This window comes from Mastigoproctus giganteus, chromosome 11 (assembly GCF_048544385.1).
Source record: "Mastigoproctus giganteus isolate SK-2022 chromosome 11, ASM4854438v1, whole genome shotgun sequence".
In the NCBI taxonomy this organism is placed as follows: domain Eukaryota; kingdom Metazoa; phylum Arthropoda; class Arachnida; order Uropygi; family Thelyphonidae; genus Mastigoproctus; species Mastigoproctus giganteus.
Window position 1 is genome coordinate 107554991 of NC_143585.1, and position 27085 is coordinate 107582075.

The 27085-nt window shown below is 40.0% G+C and overlaps 1 protein-coding gene across 1 annotated transcript in view; it reads right to left on the reverse strand.

Moving 5' to 3' along the window:
* Positions 1-27085, reverse strand: part of LOC150078339 (serine/threonine-protein kinase 10-like) — a 387198-nt gene that overhangs the window by 79216 nt on the left and 280897 nt on the right. Inside the window, exons 14-15 of the mRNA XM_090385108.1 lie at positions 26002-26125; positions 7572-7700 (exon numbers count right to left, since the gene is read on the reverse strand). Of these exons, the coding sequence (XP_090241234.1) occupies positions 7572-7700; positions 26002-26125 (253 nt within the window). The remainder of the gene's footprint in view (positions 1-7571; positions 7701-26001; positions 26126-27085) is intronic.

Below are 27085 nucleotides of genomic sequence, written 5' to 3' on the forward strand. Positions count from 1 at the left end.
CCCACTGGCTAAAGGCAAACTTCCATGCATCTGTTCTACAACTGTCTTTCCTCAATTTGAATCTATGCCCCCTCAGGTTCTTAATCTGAGGCAAGCAGAAGTATCTCATCAGAATTGAGCCTGCTCAAACAATTCAAGGCCTTATACACTTCGATCAGATCACCTTGCAGGTGCCTGTTTTTTTTTTTTTTTTTTTTTGGTAGTTGTTGGCGCATAGTCTTCTGTGACCATAATGCACCTCCTAAGGTTTTTGCAGTACTTTTATCCAAGCCCGAGGCGGGAATCGAACCCGTGACGTTTCGGTTGCCAGGCAGGCACTTTACCCACCCGGCTAGCCCGATCGGCAGGTGCTAGTCTCCAGATGCTGCAACTTGCAGAACTTAAGCCTTTCTTTGTAAGTGCAGCCCTTTGTTCCTTTCACCAATCTTTCCCTTCTCTGTATTCGTTTTAGCAACTCGACATCCTTCCTAAAATGAGGCCTCCAGATCTGTATACAGTACTCAAGGTGTGGCTTGACCATTGCCCTATACAAAGGGATAATCACCTCCTTGTCACTGCTAGAAAAATTCCTGTATATCATTGACAAGACACTACGAGCTACTCTTACAGACCGTCTGCACTATTCAGAAAACTTTATATCTGCCTGCACAATTACCCCCACGTCCTTTTCATTCTCCACCTCTTTGAGTGTAGTACCACACAGTTGGTACGTTTCTCTTGGGTTACTGCTACCCATATGGTGTACTTTGCATTTGTCAATGTTAAACTTCAGTTGCCACTTCTCAGCCCATCTGCCTAACTTTTCTAGATCCTATTGCAGTAGCATATCGTCTTTAATGTCATTAACAATCTTGCCAACCTTTGTATCATCTGCAAACTTGGACATGCTGTGTCTGAACTATTACTGCTGTCTTGTCTAGGTAATCCTATATCACCTTTTTAACCAGTGACTCCCATTCTTTTCCCCAGAACAGAAGTTAAACTAACAGGTCTATAATTATTTGTATCACCCTCTAAACCCCCTTCGTGAATTGGGAATACATTTGCACATCTCCAGTTCATGGGGACCTTCCCTGACTCTAAGGATGCTCTCATAATTATGGCTAAGGGTATGCTTACTTCCCTTGCTGCTTCCTTCATTATAACTGGACAGATTCTATATCTCCCAGGTGCCTTTTCTGTTTAACTTCAACAATTTCTCCTCCACTTTACTCTCAGTTATTACAAAATCACTTAGCTCCTTGTTAGAGTTTGATAAACTTCTGGTATTCACCTCCTTGAATAACTCCTCATGTTTGAATGTAGATGCAAAATACTCATTCAGTTTATCAGTTACTTGAGCAGGATCATCAATAGTCGAACCATCTATGTTAAGTGGACCAATCTGATTCATTCCTTTCCTTCTAGAGTTTACATAAGTAAAGAACTCTTTGCTGTTTTTTTTGCATCCTTTGCCAAAGATTTCTCATAATCTGCCTTTGCCTGCCTAACCTCCTTCATGACTTGATTATAGACTAGCTTATATCTGCTGTAGGCTTCTGTGTCGCCTGGTAATTTACATGCATCCCATGCATTTTTCTTCTCTGCCATGTGCCTCATTAATTCATCCGACATCCATTTAGGCCTGAACCGCGAACAGCATTTCTTAGTTGGTATAAAAAGCCTAGTAGCCTTCAAGATTAAGTACCTAAGGGCATCACATTTAGAATTCACCGTTGGTAATATCATCAGTTGATCCCACTGTATAGAATTTAAAAACTTTCAGAGACCACTGTAGTCACCCTTACGAAAACAAAAACCCTTCCTTTTACCCTTGATGGTAGTTACAGCTTTAAGTAAATCCCACATCAGTAAACTGTGATCACTGTTGCCTAATTGTGGTATGAAATATGAGTACTATATGTATACGTAGCCAGAAAACTGTTACAGACATCTTGCATAAACATGATACGTTAGTGTGTTAATACATTTAAAAATTTGTTTCTTCTTTTTCTTCTTACAGCAAAATCACTCAAGTGAATTTCAAAATTCCCTGTATACAGCCTCAGAGATATACAAGGGCTTAAGAATATAAATCCTGATTTGAAGCCATAGAGATTATCAGAGAAAAGGAAAATGTTCAAATATAAATACAGCAAATAAATTAATGCCATGCAAAAGAATTTTGAAACAGATTATTTAAAAAATTATTAATATTCTCTTGTGTCACTAAAAATGATTTCAATTATAAGAAGAAAATTATAACTGAAACAGCAGAAATTTTTATATAACATTATTGATATCAATGATGAAAATGTCATTAAACACTGAAACGATTTTCATATGGTTTCACAAGATGACATTGATGGAAATCATCTGCTGGAAGCTGCTAAAGCTATTTTGAAATACTGTTCCATTCAATTTTGGAGTAGAAGAAGAAGGTTTTAAAGCAGCATTTGTGTTCAGAAAAGTTTTTTTAGCAAACTTTCTATGACATTTTTGAAATGCCATAGAAATTTAGGTGCAAAAAAAAAAAAAAAAAAAAAAAGTTCAACTTGGTAATGTTCATTTGTCCTGTAATCATATAAACTGAGTGGCCACTTTTTTTTAGCCCTAAGCCATGACAAATCCAGGCTGTCCCCATTTGTCATGGCTGGACTCAACAAGCAGTTAAAATTGTGCCACACAGGTGCTAGTCCATGTTGATTCTACTGCTTCCCATAGTTGCTGAATGACTGTAGATATTTACTCAAAAGAGTAAAATTTCTGTGATTGATTTGATGTTTGCTGTATGAAAAACTCATGTTTCCAGGAGAGAAAAAAACCAAGCTTCCCTTGCCTGAGACTGATTAATCAGCCATGTTGTGGAAAAGGCACATGAAAATTCCTCACGACATTGATGGAGCTCGAACTCAGGTCTTTTCCACCTGATGTGGGGTGGACAGCGATTCTATCAACTGTGCTATCCACAAGGGCTCCACAAAATTCTTGTTTTGTGATATGGTGCATCATCTTTTTGGAAAAACTCATTCACAGATGGATACTGCATCCACGACATAAGTGGTCATTAACATTTTCCAGATAACCTGTGAAATCTTGCTCCACTGGCCTCCCCATCATTCGGATACTTTACTGGTATCAAGGGACCCAATGGGCAACATGAAAACTCTCTACACATCATTAATTATATCACCACCACCAGCCTGCACTGTTGACACCTGGTAGGATGGGTCAGCATCCTGCCAGGTGTCAGCATGAAATAGCAGAAACTTCGCCTGGTCTGATGGGATTCATCAGACCAGGCAATGACTTCCCAATTCTTCACCATCCAGTGTTCGAATCCCTGATCTCAGTGTAACTGTATCTTCTAGAGTGGAACCCAATTCAGTCATCAGCTGCAATATTCCATCAACAAGGTACAATGAGTTGTGTTCTAAAATAATATATGTGGTAACCAAATGCTTCTTTGGCTACCACCACTGTATTATGTTGTTATCTGACCGACTGTCTGTAGCCTTTCTGTTAACACGTTTACTATCTGTGATGCATATAAGTATCAAACACCACTCACTAGAACTGATGTGTCATTATGCATATAAGCAATCAATCTTAAGTGATCAATAAACAAGTGCTGTAAAATAAAGGCACATGAAATTAACAACTGCTTGATACCGAAAAACCAACTGAAATCTGTGTTTCTATTCTGAAATCTGTGTAATTCATTCAGAGTAATTCTTAATAAACTACAAAGTAGTTGTTGTAGGCATCATTTGCTCTTTCTCATATTGTGCTCTGCCTTCACGACGAGTTGCCATGATATTGCACTACTTCGAATAAGTAACTCTTCACTAATAGAGAAGGCTATTGTTACTTATTCTCAGTTGAGTACCACCACCCAGACAGCACTGTTTCACGGCTACTGGCCGATCATCAGTGGGTGGGCAGGTACCCTGGTAATGCAGACATGACGACCCAGTTGTGCAGTTAATCACACAATATGAGAGATGCCAAGAGGTGTAGATGTCAATATTTAAAATAAATAAATGCACAAGGCATAATACTTTAAGAGTTTGGTATCTATATAATATCGGTGTTTAAATACACCATAGATAACTCTTAATAAACTACAAAGTAGTTGTTGTAGGCATCATTTGCTCTTTCTCATATTGTGCTCTGCCTTCACGACGAGTTGCCATGATATTGCACTACTTCGAATAAGTAACTCTTCACTAATAGAGAAGGCTATTGTTACTTATTCTCAGTTGAGTACCACCACCCAGTCAGCACTGTTTCACGGCTATTGGCCGATCATCAGTGGGTGGGCAGGTACCCTGGTAATGCAGACATGACGACCCAGTTGTGAAGTTAATCACACAATATGAGAGATGCCAAGAGGTGTAGATGTCAATATTTAAAATAAATAAATGCACAAGGCATAATACTTTAAGAGTTTGGTATCTATATAATATCGGTGTTTAAATACACCATAGATAACTCTTAATAAACTACAAAGTAGTTGTTGTAGGCATCATTTGCTCTTTCTCATATTGTGCTCTGCCTTCACGACGAGTTGCCATGATATTGCACTACTTCGAATAAGTAACTCTTCACTAATAGAGAAGGCTATTGTTACTTATTCTCAGTTGAGTACCACCACCCAGACAGCACTGTTTCACGGCTATTGGCCGATCATCAGTGGGTGGGCAGGTACCCTGGTAATGCAGACATGACGACCCAGTTGTGAAGTTAATCACACAATATGAGAGATGCCAAATGATGCCTACAACAACTACTTTGTAGTTTATTAAGAGTTATCTATGGTGTATTTAAACACCGATATTATATAGATACCAAACCCTTAAAGTATTATGCCTTGTGCATTTATTTATTTTAAATATTGACATCTACACCTCTTGGCATCTCTCATATTGTGTGATTAACTTCACAACTGGGTCGTCATGTCTGCATTACCAGGGTACCTGCCCACCCACTGATGATCGGCCAATAGCCGTGAAACAGTGCTGTCTGGGTGGTGGTACTCAACTGAGAATAAGTAACAATAGCCTTCTCTATTAGTGAAGAGTTACTTATTCGAAGTAGTGCAATATCATGGCAACTCGTCGTGAAGGCAGAGCACAATATGAGAAAGAGCAAATGATGCCTACAACAACTACTTTGTAGTTTATTAAGAGTTATCTATGGTGTATTTAAACACCGATATTATATAGATACCAAACTCTTAAAGTATTATGCCTTGTGCATTTATTTATTTTAAATATTGACATCTACACCTCTTGGCATCTCTCATATTGTGTGATTAACTTCACAACTGGGTCGTCATGTCTGCATTACCAGGGTACCTGCCCACCCACTGATGATCGGCCAATAGCCGTGAAACAGTGCTGTCTGGGTGGTGGTACTCAACTGAGAATAAGTAACAATAGCCTTCTCTATTAGTGAAGAGTTACTTATTCGAAGTAGTGCAATATCATGGCAACTCGTCGTGAAGGCAGGGCACAATATGAGAAAGAGCAAATGATGCCTACAACAACTACTTTGTAGTTTATTAAGAGTTATCTATGGTGTATTTAAACACCGATATTATATAGATACCAAACTCTTAAAGTATTATGCCTTGTGCATTTATTTATTTTAAATATTGACATCTACACCTCTTGGCATCTCTCATATTGTGTGATTAACTTCACAACTGGGTCGTCATGTCTGCATTACCAGGGTACCTGCCCACCCACTGATGATCGGCCAATAGCCGTGAAACAGTGCTGTCTGGGTGGTGGTACTCAACTGAGAATAAGTAACAATAGCCTTCTCTATTAGTGAAGAGTTACTTATTCGAAGTAGTGCAATATCATGGCAACTCGTCGTGAAGGCAGAGCACAATATGAGAAAGAGCAAATGATGCCTACAACAACTACTTTGTAGTTTATTAAGAGTTATCTATGGTGTATTTAAACACCGATATTATATAGATACCAAACTCTTAAAGTATTATGCCTTGTGCATTTATTTATTTTAAATTCAGAGTAATGCGTGGTTTTTGTTTACAGGTTTAGTATACAGTTTTATTTTTATTTGTTTGTGTTGGGGTTAGTTTATGAGGGTGGAATAAATGTTTCATAAAATTTTGAGGTCTGTTCTGATATACAGCTCAGCACAAAAGTAAGTGTTTGCATTTAGCTATGCATTCCAGAATTAATTTTCAACCATTATTTGCAAATTTTTGGAATTCTTAGGATTATGGAATGTTTTTATTCAACAAAATTTCAAAACCTGTTCATTCCAAATATTACTGTACATTGGATTCACTCTATAATACAGGCAGAAGCAATTATGTTAACCCACACAAATCTTTTTAACCTCTATTGACTTCTTGCATCAATAAGCTGTTTTCAACCACAGGACTACCCCTGGAGGTTATTTGGTTATTTGACTAATCTGAACATACCCAAGACACAGCCTTTTTTCAACCACAGGACTACCCCTGGAGGTTATTTGGTTATTTGACTAATCTGAACATACCCAAGACACAGCCATGTGTAAAGGCAGCAGAAGGGTTGCAGTTTACAAGATACCTATAATGGCACAGCGAGTCTGGTGCTGACTACTATGACATATTCAAAGCTTTTGTCCTGCCCATTCTAACATGAATTTCACATACTGCATCTGCCCTGCTTTATATAACATGATACAAGCACAGATGCTGTTACTGAAGGATTGCACAATTTCAAAAAAAGGGTAGGTTGTACCTAATATAGTGACGACTCAGTGTTATTTTCATACATCTTGAAAATAAAAATATTCATTTAACTGTAATACATCATTTTTTTTTTTTTTTAATGCAAAAGGCTGTTCAAAATATTTTTGCCCACACCCCTGCACAACTTTCAGCAGACTGGTTTTGATCAAACTTGGTGCTTTTAAATGACAAGATTATTGGTTTGAAAATCAAAGTACACTGAAAAACAAAGTACATTGTACAATTCAATATCAATTAGGCAGATAACTTTTCTCTAGTGTCTACTGTATATCCTATTTGGTATACCAAACAAAAAAAATGTCATCTTAAATATTATTGCACACTGCAATTTTATTTAATAAGGTATACAATGGGGTTCAATAAAACTTGTGTAATTTGGTAGAATGCACTAGTATAAGTTTTTTTATTGGAATAACATTTGTCCAAAGCGATTGCCCAAGTAAGTTGAAAATGTGAAATGCAAATTGCATTTCACATTTTCAACTTACACTCTTATATATCTTATAATAACAAGATATATTAAGACATTCACTGCTGGCTGACACATATGTGCATGAAAGTGTTTTCAATCCACATCGAAAAAACCAAGAAATGTTTTCTTGCAATTTGCTGGAAGAAAACACAGATTTCTGGTATCTTCAACAGTAGCTGACTAATTCAGCCATAGTGAGAGGAAAGCCCAAAAATGTTTCTGCCCTGCCCAAGCTAGATTGACTTATTCCCACGATTTTTGAATTCAATTAATTATAGTCAAGCCAGCAGCAAATGTGTTAATTTATAACTATCTACAAGATGTTTCTCTGAGCTATCTAACCTGTTCGTTTCTGATTTTTTTAGATGAGATTTTTAGGTCCAATTCTTGTTGTTGTTCAGCTTTCTCCACAAGCTGTTTTTGTTGCCTATTCAGTGTTTCCAGATCACTGTCATAGCCTTTTACCAACGTCTACAAAATAAAACAAGATTTTTTATATATATATATATATATATATATTAGTTGGCAAAAAAAAATTAAAATAAGATATGAAAAAAGTGACCAAAATAAGACTACATTGCAGTGTTTTTTTTACAATTTTACCGTCTTCATCAGAGGTCATCCACTGAAATTAGGAGAAAGACATCAATGTTCTTGCTTCTGTTTCCGACATGCTCTGTATGCTATGGTGCATGTGTGCTGTAGATATGTGTTAAGCACGAAATTTCAAAATTTTGCAGTTAGAATAAAGTCTAATAAATTGTGCCAATAAATGTAATTATAATTATTAATTTCTTCATACCTTAAATATATACAGGGTGTTTCAAAAATGATGGTCAATAATTTAAAGGCGAAAAGTACAAAATAAACAAGCAAAAAAGTCCCAGTGAACGTTGGGCTGCAAATGAACTGTTTCTGAGATAATGCACATTTTCTGTTAAGATCAGCCACTGATTATGGGAGCACTAGTTTAGCAAAATGCTGTGAATCCTTTGCTAAGGGTGGTTTTATTAAACATAAGATAATCAAGAGTAGGAGTGTGTTATAGACCTAATGACTCTGATAAGTATAATAAGAAACTCTACAAGGAAATAGAGTGGGCCAGTAAATCAGAGAGTCTTATAATGGGGGATTTTAATTTCCCAGATATTGACTGGAATTTGTGGGTTGGTCACTTACACACTAGCAAGACTTTTGTGGATGAGTGTTTTCTACATCAGCTTGTTCGGGAGGCAACTAGAGGGAGTAATACTCCTGATCTGATTATCAGTAGTGATTCTTCATGCATTAAGAATCTGCAGATAAAGGAACCACTAGGTGGTTAAAGGGATGGTTGAGCGGGAGAAGACAGAGAGTGGTGTCAATGGACACTGCTCATCGTGGACTAATGTTATTAGTGGAGTCTCTCAGGGTTCAGTGTTGGGTCCATTGTTGTTTTCTGTATTTATAAATGATCATTTATAAATACAGGGTTGTTAAGGACACTAATGACAGTACGCTGCTGCAACAGGATCTAGAAAAGTTGAACAGATGGGCTGAGAGGTAGCAAATGAAGTTTAACATTGACAAATGTAAAGTACTACATGTGGGAAGCAGCAACTCCAGAGTGACGTATCAACTCTGTGGTACTACACTGACAGTGGTAGAGAACGAAAAGGACCTGGGAGTAATTGTGCAGGCAGATATAAAGTTTTCTGAGCAGTGTAGACGGTCTGCAAGAGTAGCTCATGGTGTCTTGTCAATGATATACAGGAATTTTTCTAGCAGGAATAAGGAGGTGATTATCCCCTTATATAAGGCAATGGTCAGGCCACACCTTGAGTACTGTATACAGGTCTGGAGGCCTTATTTCAAGAAGGATGTAGAGCTGCTGGAACGAGTACAGAGAAGGGCAACAAGATTAATGAATGGAACAAAGGGTTGTTCTTACGAAGAAAGGCTTAAGTTTTGCAAATTACAGTGTCTGGAGACTAGGCACCTGTGAAGTGTATAAAGCCTTGAATGGTTTGAGCATGCTCAATGCTGATGGGATTCTTCCTCTTGCTCAGAATAATCACCTGAGAGGACATAAATTCAAATTGAGGAAAGACAGATATAGGATAGACGTGCAGAAATTTGCCTTTAGCCAGCGGGTGGTTGGTTGGTGGAACAGACTTCCATCCCTTGTCGTGGAAGTTGATAGCCTAAATAAGTTTAAGGCTCAGCTGGACAGGTATTTCGAACGAACAGAGGGGTGAAGTGAAGTTTTTGCTGATGCTGAATAAGCTTGCTTTCTTGCATCATATGCTTCTGCACCCTTTCCCCTCAACATCAGGTGTTATGCTTCTGGGCCTACCTGCTTACTCCATGTGCGAAGTGCCCATGTTCTTTAAGGCGTTAATGTACCCTGATGAATATGCACTTGTTGCTGTAACCTCTTTCCATGTTGACTATCCTTTGACAAGTACTAGTATGCCTGCTACTCAGAGCATTGAGAGAGGGGAAACGGAGAGAATGAGCATAACCTAACCTAAACAAACAAGTCAGTGGTGGAGCCCAACTAGAAATGTGCAATATCTTGAAACTATTTACTTAAGGACCCATGTTTACTAAGCTTTTTTTTGCATATTGTAGTCTGTACAGTTCACCTTTAAATTATTGACCATCACTTTTGAAACACCCTGATTATGGCTGTAGAGTACATTTGCTTATGCAATGTCCCAGATCCAGAATTAATGTTATCTTCCTTTTCGCTACAATTACTCTCCACCCTCTACTCTTACTTATTTTCTTAATACTATTATATATATATATATATATTTTTTTTTTTTTTTAAAGCTCATCACTGAACAATGAAATATGATTATGGCAAATAAGGTAAGTTCTTGTAATAATGAATAGTACAAAGTTGTAGTGAGACAGAAAGCAGACAATGACTATAATACAAAGCAGCCAGAACACAATTCTACATCTAGTTTTTCTAAAGTCGTTTGATGACAACAAAATTGCAAATTACAAATGTAAAAGGTATAGGATAAGAAGAAAAACTTGATTGCAGAAAGGCTGTTGCTGAAATTGAAGGTAATACTGGAGGCTGTATACAAAATAACATCCATTAAAAGTTGTTAATTGCATTAGGAAATCAAAAACCCCATATTTCCCAAATATTTGAGGAGATTCAATGCCTCTGTTCTGCCATCTTTCCTCAGTGGGAAGATTCAAAGATGGGCATAAAGATTATATAAATTACTGAAGGTTAGTTTTTACTCTGTGTTGTCCTGCCAGGAAGATGAAGATGGGACAACACAAAGCACAAATTAGCCTTGAAGTAAACATTCCTTGTTCTCATGTTTGTTGTTTTTTTTTTTTGGTTTTTAGGAGCATTAGCAACTAAGGCCATAATGCTCTGGGATATGCAGTGGTCATTCCCTGACCTTTCCACATCCTCCGTATTTGGTGGTGACGGGCTCGAACCCCGATCTAATCAAGAAGCGTGTGCTACGCACTGCTGCCCCTTCCCACCTGGCTACGGAGGCGCCTAACCTTGCTCTCGTGGTCTTTGGCACCACACTGAGCACAGGCAGGGTTGCCAAAATAGCAGTCTGTAATTTTGATATTTAAAACACCCAGTAGATTTGGAATATAAATCCTTACTGGGCAGTTTAAGTATCCTGGGGTGTTGATATCTTGGATGGTGGAGTGTTGAATTTAAGGATGAGAACTCGAGCAGGAATGATATTTCCTTCCTTTCGCATCGATATCCACTTGACGACTGTCAATCTTAATCTTTCAAGTCAGAGCACTCGTCTTCTTCAGAGACACGAAGAATATCCTAATCGGATGTAACCATCATATGAAGAGTTCAGAGTTTTATGTGGGGTTACTGTGATAAGTATTCTCCCCTATTGATGTGGTTCCCAGGATTTGCTGAGCACGTTTTGGACAAAAAGCTTCAACTAAAAGATGAAAATCTGTGAATATGCTGCAGAATGCAGCATATTCAGATTTTGGAGATCCTGCCAACCCTTCTAACCCTTTCAGGATGAAGAATGTGACAGTTTCCAGATTGCTGACATCCCTGTGGAATGGAGAATGAAGAAAAATGGAGTCGCAGATGGTGACAGTATATCTTCAGTTCCAGGTCTTTTTACAAAGTGCTGTCTGTGTCACCTGATTGATTAGGTAGTAGTCTTATTGGCAGTGTTGAATCCAGAGTGTTTGCACTGGGAGGGAAGGGAAAGAATGTAAACTTTGGGGTACATGTAACATATTTTTTATTATTATTTAATATTTACAACATATGTATATGTTACAAACAAATCTCTATATTTATGAATGTTATAATAAGAGAAAATGAGAAAACGAAAGGAAATATTTATTATTTATCATCTAAATACTAATAGTCAGTTCACAAAAACCCCATTCTTCTTCTTCAAGTGCCTTGTCTAGACCCCTGGACGTTGGCAATTACTACGGAAAAAGCGTTCCTGTCTTCTGCTGGTCTGATCAGTTTAACATTTCAAATGTTAGTCCACTGTTGGATGTTATGTAGCTAAGACATTTGCCTCCTACCAATCCCCCTTCATTTTCCTTCAATCTTGTCTTAAGTTTGCTTAAAATGTAATACACTTCCAATAAGTCTTGATCCTGTTCCAGGACCTAAGGGAAGGAGACTTACTGAATTGTCTGGCACCTGCTTTACCTCAATGTTCATGTTTTGCAGTGTTAGCACCAGATACTTCATGTTTTTATGATCTTACTTCTATCAGTTGTACTGGGGGAGTATTAGGAGGCACATATATAGGAGTAGCAGCTGATTGATCTTGGGCAGGTTTTTGTGATCTTAGTAAATAGTGGGAGATGGGAGTAAATGACTTACATGGTGGTATGGTCATCTCCATTGGCATCCCTACAGTACACTTTCCAGAAATTTTCTGGGCATATGAGGGCTTATTGCTATATATATAGGTTGGGTGCATTTCCTGACCTCTTAATAAGAAATGTTAGTTTTGTTTTCAGTTTTTGAATTTATTTTTCTTCTTTCCACAGCAGGCGTGCTACAGAGTATGTAGGATGCTATCCTCAGCAATTTGTACAGATTATCTGTGGAGCTGAATATTCTTGTTCTCATGATTTTTGGCACCACATCGAGCACAGGCAATGTGTTTACTGAGGCAGGATGTTTGTGAGGGGCTATAGTTTTGGCACTTAAAACACCTCAACAGCTTGCCTTGATGGAAATTGGAGGCTGTGTGGTAGTGAAAGTACGGATGAGAATTCGAACAGGAATGAGAAAATTCCATCCTTTTGCACTGATACATGCTCGACAGCCACTCCTTAGTTTTTAAATTTGGAGCAGATCTCTTCTTCAGAGATGTGAAGAAAATCTCACCCTGATAAGATACCATATGGCGAGTTCAGTGATCTATATGAGATTATGGCAATAGGTATTCCCACTTATCAATATGGCTCTCAGGATTTGCTGGGCATGTTTTGGACATGAAGATTCAACTAGAAGAACCCCAGAATAGTCATTTTTCAGATTTTGGAGATCCTGCCAACCGTTTCAATAATTTCTGGACGAAGAAGGATGTCAAGTCAATTTTCCAATTGCCTGCTCTCCATTCCATCGAATACCTCTGTAAAATAACCCAAACTGAGGAGATACCACTGATGGTGATAGTGGTGTCTCCTCAGTTCTGGCATTTTTACAGGAGGTACTGTCTGTATTATCTAAGCAATTAAGTAGGAGCCTTGTTGGGGTCCCAGAAGAAACAGGATTTATATTATAATAAGAGTAAAATAAAAATTTCTGATGCCCTATGTACCACGGAAGTCCTACAAGGGGAAGGGCAAGTTCACCCAAGCATCACACCCACATTTCCAATAAGTCTTGACTCTGTTCCAGGACCAAAGTGAAGGAGACTTATTGGAATGCAGTTGATCCTAGCATTAAGATTTGAACAAAAATATGTACAAATTTGTCAACAAGGTATAAACAATATATAAAATGTAACAGAAGTATATGTTAAAAAGATGTAAATAAGTTTATCAGTTTTAAACAGTTAAAAACAGCTGACACATGGTCTTTGTCAGAAAGTATCTGACCGAGTGTATAGGGCTCAGTCAGATGGTTAAAAAGAGTAAAAGATAAATGTCATTCATGTCTAAAACATGGACATTCAGTTAAAATGGTGTCACAGTACTCACACATAGGAGGGTCATCAGCCCTCAGCAGAAAAGGGTGTGTCAGACAACTATGTGGAGCTATTGGTCATTTGTTTTTTTTAGGAGCATTAGCAACTAAGGCCATATTGCTCCGGGGATATGCGGTGGTCATTCCCTGACCTTCCCGCGTCCTCCGTATTTGGTGGTCACGGGCTTGAACCCCTGTCTAATCAAGAAGCATCTACTACGAACTGCTGCTCCTGCCCACCTGGCTACGGAGGCACCTTATGTGGAGCTAGAACAACTTCCTCTCTACAACTGCTGGGCAGATGTTGTTGGGTTTTATTGGCACATTAGCAACTAAGGCTATAATGCACCAAAACCAGGTGATATATAAAAAAAATTTTAACCTTCACTGACCTAATTACTTAGGACACCACGTCAAGATATAAAATAACAAAGGTATAAAATGTAGAAAAGATAAATCAATAAATAAATAATAACATGTAAATTTTAAATACAAGTAAAAACCTTTATTGATTTAAAATAGCTAAAAACAGCAGACACATTGTCATTGTCGGATAAAATCTGACTGAGTGTATAAGGCTCAGTCAGATGATTAAAAGCAGTAAAACGGATATTGCTAAAATCTGGACAGTCAATTAAAATGTGTCTGATTGATAAAATTGTGCCACAGGACGCACACATAGGAGGATCATCAGTCCTCAGCAAATACAAATGAGTCAAATGACTATGTCCTATGCGGGTCCGGGCAAGAACAACTTCCTCCTTATGATTCCTGCACAGACTAGACTGCCACGGTTCAATTACAGGCTTTATATGATATAATTTATTCATAGTTTGTCTATTCCACGAATCTTGCCATTGGGAGTATATCTTTTGGGGTATTATTTGCCTGTAGTCTGTATAGGGGACTGACAGGCAGTGATTATTATTGGGAATTGCTCATTTGGCTGCAGTGTCAGCCAAATCATTCCCCCTAATCCCAATGTGGCTGGGAATCCAGCAGAAGTGGATATCATATTCACGTTCACGGAGGAAGTGAATCTTCTGCTGAATGCAAGACAGAACCGGAGGAGGATTATATCTCACAGTTATTAAAGCCTATAACACGCTGAGAGAGTCGGAATATAAAATGAACTGTTGGTATTGGCATTTACTAATGTAATCCAAGGCTAACTCTATAGCGTGCAGCTCTGCAGTAAATATGCTGCATTCAGAGGGAATCTGCTCCGACGTAATGGTGTCTGTAAAGACAGCAGCAGATCCCACATATGATTCCGACTTCGAACCTTCTGTGTAAACTAGCGCGAAGTCAGAATGTTCAGCTCGGTGTGCTGAATAAAGCTGCAGGTAGACAAATGATGGAGTGTCCGACTTTCCCCAATTTCTAAGGGACAAGTCACATGCCGGAACATGAGCATGCCAGGGTGGAATGGGTTGCTTTGGTGTTTGGACAACCTTGTCCACCTTGATCTTAAGTTCTTTGAGTAGATCTTGGAGACAATACCAAAAGGACGATTGGCAGTCTTATGGGTGTTGTACAAATTTTCAAATCGTGGCTCAAAAACGAATGGCCACATAGGATGGTCTGGCAGGGATTTCAGTTTTAAAGCGTATTTTAGAGGCAACTGTTTATGTCGAAGCGATAACGGTGGTTTGTCTGCTTCAACGTATAAGCTCTGGACAGGAGATGTTCGATATGCTCCAATAGCGATACAGAGAGCCTGATGATAGACAGGATCCAGCCATCGAAGTACACTGCCTCTGGCTGAATTGTATACCAGGGAACCATAATCTAGTCTGGATGGTACAAGTGCATGGTAGATGCGTAGTAGGGTGCATCGATCCGCACCCCAAGATGTAGAGGAAAGAGAGCGCAGAATATTCAGGCCTATTGTGCACTTTGTGCGGAGTTGACGGATGTGATCCAGAAAGGTCAGCTTTTTATCAAATACGAGTCCCAAGAATTTTGTGTCCGTCGCTACTGGAATAGCATTTTGTCCAAGCCTTATTTCAGGTTCAGGATGAAGATTACGCTTATGACAAAAGTGTACGCAAACTGTCTTCTGCGGCGAGAACCTGAATCCATTAGACAGTGCCCACGAATTTAGGCGATCAATGGCTTTTTGCAGTTGTCTTTCAATAGCCCTCATGGTGTGACTGACAAAATATGCTAAAGTCATCAACATAGAGGGCACTGTTTACAGTTGGAGGAAGTTGTTCTGTGATGGAATTTACTTTGATGGCGAAAAGTGTGACACTTAAAACTGATCCTCGTGGTACTCCCTCCTCTTGGCTAAAGGAACGAGAGAGTGAGGATCCCACACGAACTTGGAAAGATCGGTTGGCTAAAACGTTTTTGATAAAAATGGGGAGATGGCCATTAAGACCAAGGCTATGCAAATCTTTAAGATGCCAAATCTCCAAGTTGTGTCATACGCTTTCTCCATGTCAAAGAATACAGACACCAAAATGCTATGCAAATCTTTAAGATGCCAAATCTCCAAGTTGTGTCATACGCTTTCTCCATGTCAAAGAATACAGACACCAAATGTTCACGTTTTAGGAAAGCATCGCGGATAGATGTTTCAAGTCTAATAAGATGGTCCAGAGTGGACCGGTTCCTTCGGAAGCCACACTGGATGTTGGAGAGAAGGTCATTTGATTCTAAATACCATATTATATGAAAATTAACCATTCTCTCCAGGATTTTGCACAGACAGCTAGTCAGAGCAATAGGACGATAATTAGTAGTGACTTTTAGATCCTTTTCTGGCTTAGCAAAGGCAAGAACGATTGCCTTGTGCCAGGAATCCGGAAACTGCCCTTCAATAACGATTCTGTTATATAGAAGGAGCAGATGATCCATAGATTTTGGTGAAAGATGCTTAATCATTTCATAATGGATGCCATCTGGTCCAACAGCACTTGCTTTGGAAAGAATGAGAGCTCTTTCCAGTTCCCGTTAGACTTAAACTTAAAATTAAGTGCCTGTCTTTCGATTTTATGTTTCAGAACCAGGAACTCTGGGGAATACGAAGATATTGCACAGATGTTGGAGAATGTTTCCCCAAGAGAATTTGCTATTGTAGTTGGATCTGCAATAGTGCATCCATTATAATCTAAGATTGAAGAAGGGTGGGATGTATATTTTCACTTCATTTTCCGGATTTTATCCCAGACCAACTTAGTACTAGTGGACTGAGTAACTGATGAAGTAAAACGGATCCACGATTCCTTTTGACTCTGACGGCGGATGTAGCATGCTTTGGCTCGTGCGTGTTTAAAGGCTATAAGGTTGGTCGTGGTAGGATATCGGCGGAATATCCCCCACGCTTTGTTTTGAGCCTTTTTTGCTGCTGTGCATTGTGAATTCCACCATGGTTTGGGAAATGGTGAAAACTGGGCAGATGTTTTTGGGATGGCATTTGCAGCTGCTTGGATGATATTTTCTGTGACGTACGTTACAGCATCATTGATAGGCTCCTGACTGGTGGTACTGAGGTCAAAATCTGCCTGATGTTGGAAGGCAGTCCAGTCAGCCTGATCAGTCTTCCACCAGGTAATCTGAAAGGAAAACACGGTCTCCCACTGTGTAATGAGGTTATCACAGGGAAGTGATCACTTCCGTATAGGTTCACCTCCACTTCCCAAGTAAGTGAAGGGAGTAGAGAAGGGGAGCAGATAGAGAGATCAATGGCAGAAAACATACGGGTAGGCATGTGGAAGAAGGTGTTTGTTCCAGTATTTAGAAGGGAAAGGTCATTGTCATTTAGCATACGCTCTATGACTCGTCCCCTTCCATTGATGTTAGCACTACCCCACAGGGTGGTATGTCCATTAAAATCCCCGAGAAGTAAGAAAGGGGGAGGCAACTGCATTACAAGATCATCAAGGTCTTCCTGGGAGATGTCAGTCCCAGGTGACAAATAGAGCACACGGTTAATAAAAATCCCACTGTAAGGCGAATTGCAACAGCCTCTATGCTAGTTGTAACTAGCAAGGGCTGAACTGGGGCTTGGTTGCCTACAAGGATATCCACTCCTCCATGAGCAGGACCATCCGCAATTGTATCCTTACGAAAAATTGTGATGTTATGCATGGTGGGATCATCATTTGCCTTTAGATAAGTCTCCTGCAAGCAAAAGCAAACTGGCTCGTGCTTTTGCACGAGGGCCTTGATGTCATCAGTATTTTCGCCAGAATCTATGACAATTCCATTGTAGGAATTTAGCCATTATTTTGGTTTGGTGGGTCCATCAGGTGGCTTCCAAGGTGCTGAGGGCTTACTTTTGTCAGTCTTCGATTTATCTTTTTTGGGGAAGAACGAACGCTGTCCTGTGTCTATTTCTTCCTCCGCAAAGAGTTCCAAGACTGATTCATCCAGTACCTCCTTATTCTCTACATCCATTGTTTCTGGTATCACTGGTGACTCTTCTGAACTTTTTGGCTTTTTTTTTTACCACTTGGTTTTGGTAGTGGTGGAGCACTAGGAGGTACGGATATAGCAGTGGTAGCTGATTGTGTTTTTTTGGTGGGCTTTTGTGAACTCAATAAATAGCGGGCAATCGGAGTGAATGACTCTCTTGGTGGTATAGTCATCTCAGTTTGTGTACCTATAGTGCACTTAGCAGAAACCTTCTGGGCATATGAAGGTTTCCCGCTATTTATTGGTTGGATACGTTTTCTGGCCTCAGGGTAGGAGATATTCAGCTCTGTTTTCAGTTTTTGGATTTCTTTTTCATCCTTCCACCGCTGGCATGCTCTAGAGTAGGCGGGGTGCTCTCCTTGGCAATTGACACAGATCAGTTTTGGAGCTGAACATTCCTTGCTCTCGTGGTCTTTAACACCACATCGAGCACAGGCAGAGTTACCACAACAAGATGTTTGTGAGTGGCCGTATTTTTGGCATCTAAAACACTGCAGTGGGTTTGGGATATAAATCCTCACTGGGCAGTTTAGATAGCCTGCCTTGATGGAACTTGGAGGCCATGGGGTGTTAAACGTGAGGATAAGAACTCAGGTAGGGATGAGATTCCCATCCTTCCATATCGATATTCTCTTGACAGCTGCCACTCCTTGGTCTTTTAATTCAGAGTAGATCTCTACTTCAGACACATGAAGAAGGTCCCACTCTGATATATAACACCTTGTGAAGAATTCAGAGTTTTGTGGGGGGTTACGGTGATAGGTATTCCCCCTATGGATGTAGTCCAAGATTTTTACAGCTTGTTTTGTGCTGGAAGCTTCAACCAAAAGGTCGCAAGAACACAGTCATTTAATAGATTTTGGTGAACATGCCAACCCTTCTAATCCTTTCTGGATAAAGAAGGGTGACATCTTTCCAATTGACTGCTCTCCGGTGAAATGGAGAATGAGGAAAAGCGGTGTCACTGATGGTGGTGGTGGTGTATCCTCAGTTGTGGCTCTTTTTGCAGAGGTGTTTTCTGCGTCATCATCTCCATTAGGTAGGGGCCTTGTTGGGGCCCCCAGAAGAATTTGAATTTATAATACTCATAGGAGTAAAATAAAAATTTCCGATGCCCTAAGTACCTCACCAACCAAGGAGCCCTACGAGGGGATGTCCACTCGTGAACTAGCAGGTACTGCGTACACGAATGGGACGTCAAGTTACCTTAGGAACACCATACCCACGTATCCAATAAGCCTTGATCCCGTCCCAGGACCAAAGGGAGGGAGAAAAAAAGTTGGAAAAAAGTTGACCCTAGAAGTAAGAACCGCCCGCCGATTGACCCCAGTCGGGCTGGTCCAGGACCACCCGTCTTGTCGAAGCATGGGCCAAAGTGGTGTATTAAGGCTGGGCCCCTCAACCACCAGGATCTCCCTTTCCGAATTCCATGGGTCGCGGTGCACAGATTCCAAAGATGTAACCCTGGAACCAAGGTATGGGTGTTAGATCCCAGTGATGCTAATCTGGAAGCCCAGCAGCATCACTGGGAGGTCCCTTCACCAGGTACAGGTGCCCACCTCGAGGGGCTGCTGGGCAGACTAGACTGCCATCTTTGGATTACAGGCTTGATTTGATACAACTTGTTTGTGGACTGTCCATGCCATAATTGCCGCTGGGTGTGTAATGCATTTCTTATCACTTGCCCATAGTCTGTATAGAGGACTAGTGGGCTGCTCTTATGGGATTGTGCTGATCTGTGTCTGCCAGATCATTTCCTTTGATCCCAATGTGGCTTGGGATCCAGCAGAAGCAGATAACAAATGTAGATTCACAAGTTCACAAATGGATGTCCACATAGTGTTGTCTGGCAGGGATTTCAGTTTAAAAGTATAACAATTGCCTTATGCCAGGAGTCCACAAACTGGTCTTCAAGGGGTAAACAACTTCTGCCGGACCCTGGACAGGATTGGATTGGAATTATCTGATTATGGATAAGGCCTGTAATGTGCTGAAAGAATCAGCCTAACCCATACACCTATGATAATTATTACTTTTAATGTGGTCCAAGGCTAGATCTATAGCATACAACACTGTTGTGTATATACTGCACTTCTGAGAAACTGTGCCGTCTGGGAAGACAGCAGCGGATCCTACAGATGACTGTGATTTCGAGCCATCAGTAAAGACGGGCAGGAAATCAGAGTAGGTAGATCGATGGGCAGCATAGAATTGCAGGTAGACAGATGAAGTGCTTGCCTTTCTCCTGATATTAAGGGAGAAATTGCATGATGGAAAGTGGGCATGCCATGGTGGAAAGTGTTGCCTTGGTGACGGCAACACTGTCTACTGTAATGTGAAGTTCTCTGAGCAGCTTTTGGATGCAAATACCAAAGGGATGGTAGGCAGTCTGATGGATTTTATAGAGATTTTCCCATAGTGGCTCGAAAATGGATGTCCACATAGGGTTGTCTGGCAGGGATTTCAGTTTAAAAGTATATGTTAGTGACAATTGCTTTCGTCGCTAGGCCATTGGCAGTTTGCCTGCTCCCCAATTATTGGACAAAATGGCTTGTAGGAGGGTCAATACCTTTTGCACTTTGTCCACAGTTGACGGATATGTGGTAGAAATGTCAACTTATTATGGAATATGAGCCCCAAGAATTTTGTCTGCGGTGCTACTAGAATGATATTTGTCCAAGCTTGATTTCAGGTTGTGGGTGAAGATTCTGTTTGCGACAAAATTGTACGCTGACGGTCTTCTAAGCAGAAAATCTGAAACCATTAGCCAGTGCCCAAGAGTTGACTTGGTCAACGGCGTGTTGCTTTTTGTTAACCCTCACATTACATGACTGTGAAAAGAAGGTAAAGTCATCGATGAAGAGGGCACTGTTTACGCTTCGAGGAAGTTGTTTGGTAATAAAATTAACTGATAGCAAAAAACGTAACACTCAAAACTGAATGAAACTTGTGGCACCTCCCTCTTCTTGGCAAAAAGAGCGAGAGAGAGAACAGATCCAACACGAACTTGGAATGAGCGATTTAATGAAAGATTTTTAATGAAGAGGGATAGATGACCCCTAAGACCAAGATTATAGTTATCCTTTAAAATTAAAAATCTCCAAGCCATGTCATATGCTTTTTCCATATCAAAGAAAACTGACACCCGGTGCTTACGTTTCCAATCTTATTAGATGGTCGAGTGTTGACCTGTTCCTTTGGAAGCCACATTGTACTTTGGAAAGGAGGTCATTTGCTTCTAAATACCACATGAGCCGTGCATTGACCATCCTTTCCAGGATCTTGCACAGGCAGCTTGTTAGAGCAATAGGACAGTAGTTATTCGGAATTTTTGGATCCTTTCCTGGCTTAGGAAAGGCAAGAACGATTGCCTTATGCCAGGAGTCCAGAAACTGGTCTTCAAGATATATTCTGTTGAACAGACAGAGCAACCGATCCATAGAATCAGACGAAAAATGTTTAACCATCTCATAATGGATGTCATCTGGCCCAATGGCACTCGCCTTGGACAGAGATAGTGCAGTTTTCAATTCACGTTCTGTAAATGGTTGGTTGTATGTCTCACAGTTATTTGAAGATAATTTCAAAGGCAACCTTTCAGCTTTTTGTTTCAGGGCCAGGAACTCAGGGTGTACAATGTTTTGGCAGACACTTTGGCAAATGTCGCCCTTAGCATTCACAATTGCGGTTGGATCTGCAATTTTTTTTGCACATCCATTACGTTCTAGGATCGATGTATTGTACAATGTGTATCTGCCTTTTATTTTCTGAACTCTATCCCAGACAAGTTTAGGTGACGTCTGGGAGATAGAAGTGAAGCGGATCCAAGATTCCTTCTGACTCTGACATCTAACATAACATGCTTTGGCTCATGCATGTTTGAAGGCTATTTGGTTATTTGTGGTGAGGTAATGGCGAAATATACCCCATGCTTTGTTTTGAGCCTTTCATGCTGCTGTACAATCCTCATTTCACCATAATTTTTGGAAATCGTGGGAACCGTGTTGAAGTCTGCTGCTCTTGGATGATTCTTTCTGTGATGTACATAACTGCGTCACTAATTGGCTTCTCCCCGACTGTGATGGTATTAAACGTTGCCAGATGTGTGAAGGCAATCCAGTCTGTGATCGAGCTTCCACCGTGGTATCCTAGATGGGTGGCATTGTCTCCCATTTGAAAGTTTGTTTGTTATTTGGTTTTTAGGAGCATTAGCAACTAAGGCCATATTGCTCCGGGAATATGCGGTGGTCATGCCCTGACCTTTCCGCATCCTCCGTATTTGGTGGTGACGGGCTCGAACCCTGGTTTAATCAAGAAGCGTGTGCTATGCGCTGCTGCTCCTTCCCACCTGGCTACGGAGGCGCCTCCCATTTGAAAGTGTGGATAACACAGGGAAGTGATCGCTACTGTAAATGTTATCATCCACCTCCCTCCCATATACAAAGGGGAGGAGTGATGGGGAGCATACAGAGAGATCTATTGCAGTAAATGTACGGGTAGACACATGGAAGAAGGTTACCCACATTTAGGAGTGCCAAATCATTGTCTTCAAGCGTATGCTTAATAATCTCACCCCTCCTATTGATGTCGGAGCTACCACACAGAGTACTGTCCATTAAAATCCCATAATAATAAAAAAAAGGTGTGGCAATTGTTTAATGAGATCATCAAGGGCATCCAGGGAGATGTCATTCCCAGGTGGAAAATATATGGAACAAACAGGAGGAACCTTACTGTAATACGAACTGCTATGGCCTCTTATGAGGAAGTTAGTGATATGGCTTGGAAGGGGCATGGTTGCTCACAAGAATGGTGACTCCTCCATGGGCAGGTCCAATCCCAGCTCTATCTTTACGAATAATAGAGCAGTTATGCAAGTGAGGGTCCTCATTTGCCTTTATATAAGTCTCCTGTACGAAAAAGCATGTTGGCTCATGCTTATGGAGGAGAGCCTTGATGTCATCACAATTTCGATGGAATCCATGGCAATTCCACTGTAAAAATTTAGTATAGCCATTATTTAGATTTTGGTGGCCCGTCTGGTGGTTTCCAAAGGTCTGAGGGCTTTAATTTCTCAGTCCTGGATTTTTCTCTCTTTGAAAAGACTAGGCATTGACCTGCATCCATTTCTTCTTCTTCTGCAAAGAGTTCCAGGACTGAATCGTTTGGTACCTCCTTGTCTTCAACTTCCATTTTCTCTTGTGTTGTTGTTGGTGGTGCTTCAGGTTTTGTGGCTTTTCTTTCCCACTTGGTTTCGGTAGTTGTGGAGCGGTAGGAGGTATTGATATTGGAGTGGCAGCTGACAGTTTTTTGAGCAGGTTTTTGAGATAGACATATCAGTTTGTATTGCAATGGACTGTTTCCCTGCAACTTTCTCTGCATATATAGTCATTTTGCTATTTATTGGCTTGACTGTTTTCCTTGCCTCCTGGTAGGATATGTTCAGCTGTGCCTTGAGCCTTTGTATCTCCTTTTCACTGCTGACATGCCCTGGAGTAAGCAGGGTGCTCACCTCCACATTTGACACAACTGGGCTTGGTGGCTATACATGCAGTGCTTTTATGGTCTTTTGTACCGCAATGAGGACAAGTAGTCACTCCATGGCAGGCTATATGCAAATATCCATATTTTTGGTATTTAAAACATCAGTGAGTTTGGAATGTATGGGTAGTTTTGATGTACCCAGCTTTTATCTCATCAGGGGATGTTGGAGAGCTAAATGCAAGTATGATGTTTCTAGTTGGTACCAACTTCCCATCCTTACACATGGAAATTCTTTTCACAGCTACCACTCCCTGTGGTTTTAGTTCCTCCTCAATGAACTCAAGGAGGTCCCACTATATGGACCTCCTTAGTATGCCGCCGATCGATGTTGAACAGAGTAGCTGCTCTGAGTGCCTGTTGCTTTTTGTTTCAATTAAGGTCTCCAGAACAAAGCCTCTTAACTGATTTAGGGGAAAATGCTAACACCTCTAAACCCTTCTGTATAAAGAAGGGTTTAGAGGTGTTAGCCATGGCATGGATAATCAAAAATTTTGGTGTGGGACCTGACGGTTCTTCAGTTCGTGCCCTCTTTGCTACATTGGCTTTCTCTTCCATCGGTTTCATTTTCAGTTAGGGACCGGGTTGGGGCACCAGAAGAAATTACTTTATCAGGATTCATAGTGTTTTTGTATTAGTTCAGTACCCAGGCTCCCTACCCACCATGGAGCCTAAAGGGATGGCCACTACCTGGCAAGCAATAAATGCGCTTGGGAGTTGGATGCCAGGACTACCCAGATACCATATCTAAACTGCCGCCAGCCTGAATCCTGTTCCTCAGACCATGAGGGTAGGGGCATGGCATTGACCCCTCACAGGCAAACCCACTGCTAATTGATCCTAGCCAGGTTTTCCAGGACCTCTTGTTGAAGCAGGGCCAAAGTGGTGTATTGAAGCTGGGCCACTCAATCCCCCTTTCCGAATTTCCACAGGTCGCAGCACACGCAAACACGTTGGATTCCATTGATGTTAGCCTGTAACCTAGGCTGTGGATCACAGTGATGCTAATCTGGAAGACCAGCAGCATCACTGGGAGGTCCTCTCACAATGTACCCGAGGGGTTAGCAGTAAAAACCACCCACCGATTGATCCCAGTCAGGCTGGTCTGAGACTTGTCAAACCGGGGGCCAAAGTGGTGTACTAGGACTGGGCCACTCACCCACCAGGATCCCCATGGGTTTCCACGGATCGTGGTGCAAATGCCAGATTCCAATGATATAACCAAGGTATGGGAGTTGGCTCCCAGTGATGCTAATCTGGAAGCCCAGCACCACCACCACTAGGGAATTCCCTCACCTTGTTCAGGTGTCCATGTCAAGTCGCATAACAGGATATTGAAGGTGATCTTGTAAGAGTGAGAGCCCACTCACTTTCTTCATCATAATTCATTTGGCATCAATGACTTGACTGATCTTTCATTTCCTGTACTATGTCTTCTTCAATAGCAAATCCCATTCTGTAATTAATCTTAGATGCATTTAGAGAGTTATGTGGGATTACTGTCACAGACAGGGCTCGCAAATTTCATTACTGTAAGTAACTTTTCTGATTGTTTCTTCTGGGTTGTTTGAACTATCAGATCTCGCGAATGAAACTTCTTTATCAATTTAGGGGTCCTGCAATTGCCTCTGTGCTCTTTTGTACAAGAAATGGAGACAATTTGCCTAAAAGCTTCGTCAAACTACAAATGCAATGCAATGCAAAAAGGGTTCGTGGAGAAGTCAAATTTGGCTCCCCTAGTCTTTGATTCTTCATGGTTATCTTCTATTATCATTTCCTATTTCCAGTCACCAATCCGCTTGGTACCCGGGTCTGGACTATAGTAATGAATTCAAGTTTCATCCAGAGTCACCAAATGACTGACAAATTTGTTTGAATCCTGGGAAAATTTTGTAAGAATTTCTTTACACTATTTACCCTTTCTGTTTTTTCCATGTTTTATCAGAAGGGGAACACCCAGAGTTTCTGTGAAGTGATACCCATTTCACTGAAATTCTTTTTATGTATAATTCATTATAGCCAATAAGATGGGCTTGTTTACATGATACATTCAGTGTCTTTGATATGTATTATAACTCAATACAATGACCTTTCAAAATCAGGTCATGTGCAGCATCACTGTTTTTTGTGGTTGAAAGGGTCGTGGTCATCCAGATCTTGGTAATTCTTTGACCCTTTTTAAATTCAGCAATTGGATTCTTGATGGTACTGCATAACAATCACTGTCTGAGAAGAAAATAAAATACAAATTAGCATTAGTAGAGGAATATGATGCAAGAAAGCAAGCTTATATAGCATCAGCAAAAAAAAAAAAAAAAACCCCTCCAGTTTCACCCATCCATTCACTCCAAAAGTTTGTCTAGTTCAGCTTTGAATTTAACTGTCAACTTCCACAACGACAGATGGAAGTCTGTTCCAGCAATCAACCACCTGCTGGCTAAAGGCAAATCATGGTATACAAATGTTGATAATCTAATATTATCATGTTTATTTTATTTTATAACAATGAAATATAATTTATCCATAAATTTTTCAAAATCACTTGCATATTCATTTATATATATTTAAGGTAGTTAAGATTATTATTCCCAAAATAATGAAAAATTCCAACCCTTCCTCAAAATAACTTACAGTCATTTCTTGTTCAGATCGCTTTTCCATCTGTTCTTGGGCACACTGAGCTTTATCAGCAAGATCTTGGAATTGCTTATTCTCTTGTTTTTGGAGCATTTTCAGTTCACGCAATTCCTGTTTTCTGCAAAAAAATAAAAAATAATAAAGTTTCCTTTAATACTTATATTAAAGATTGGTATACACACAATATAGTTTACTGTATCTAATCACTTTATTAGTACTTTACTACTTTTCTCTTCTGACTGTTTCAAAAGACATTCAATGATTTCTACTGGGGTGCTACAGATATACACCTAATTCTGTTTTTACACGATAGATACGTTCCTGAAAAATACGTGTAAAAAAAATTCGTGTAAAAAAAGACATTGTATTTATGGAAGAAAAGAAGATTGGTTCCGGATCTAAAAAAATCAGTAAAAATAATTAAAAAAAAAACACATAAAAATATTCGTTTTAAGCTTATTATTTTATTTAAACAAAATACACATGTAATAATATGTAATTAAAATGTATTAAAATAAATTTGTATGCATATGAAATGAAAAAAAATTCTTCATGAACAAAAAAAATCTGTTTTACACATAACAAGATTTTATTCATTTTCACTTTCTGATAATAAACGGCGCATATGTTTGCGTACGACTGGAATATCACTGCCATCACTAGAAATGTTGTGGACATCGTCTTCTTCCTCTATTAATGAAATTCTTTCTGTGATCTCTTGAGCAAAATCAGCACGAGTCTCCTCTGGTGCTGATGTTTCACCGGTTTTACGAACGAATTCAGTTATTAATCGTTGTGTTCGTGTTTTGGTTAGGCCGTTATATAATTCTCTGTAAGAGGCTGTCAACAACTTCAAACTTCCCAGCGCGTTCCTCATTAGGGTCATTTTTGACAAAATGATTACCTAATTTTCTGGCCAGTTCCAGACCATCTTTTATTAAATCTGCATTTAGAACAGGATCATTTTCTTCATTATCACTACGTTCTGTGGGATAAGGAGTCCCAAGGACAATCTCTAATATTTCATCTTCGCTTAGGGCTTTGTCGGTTAACAATTCATCAATATCTTCAAACGATA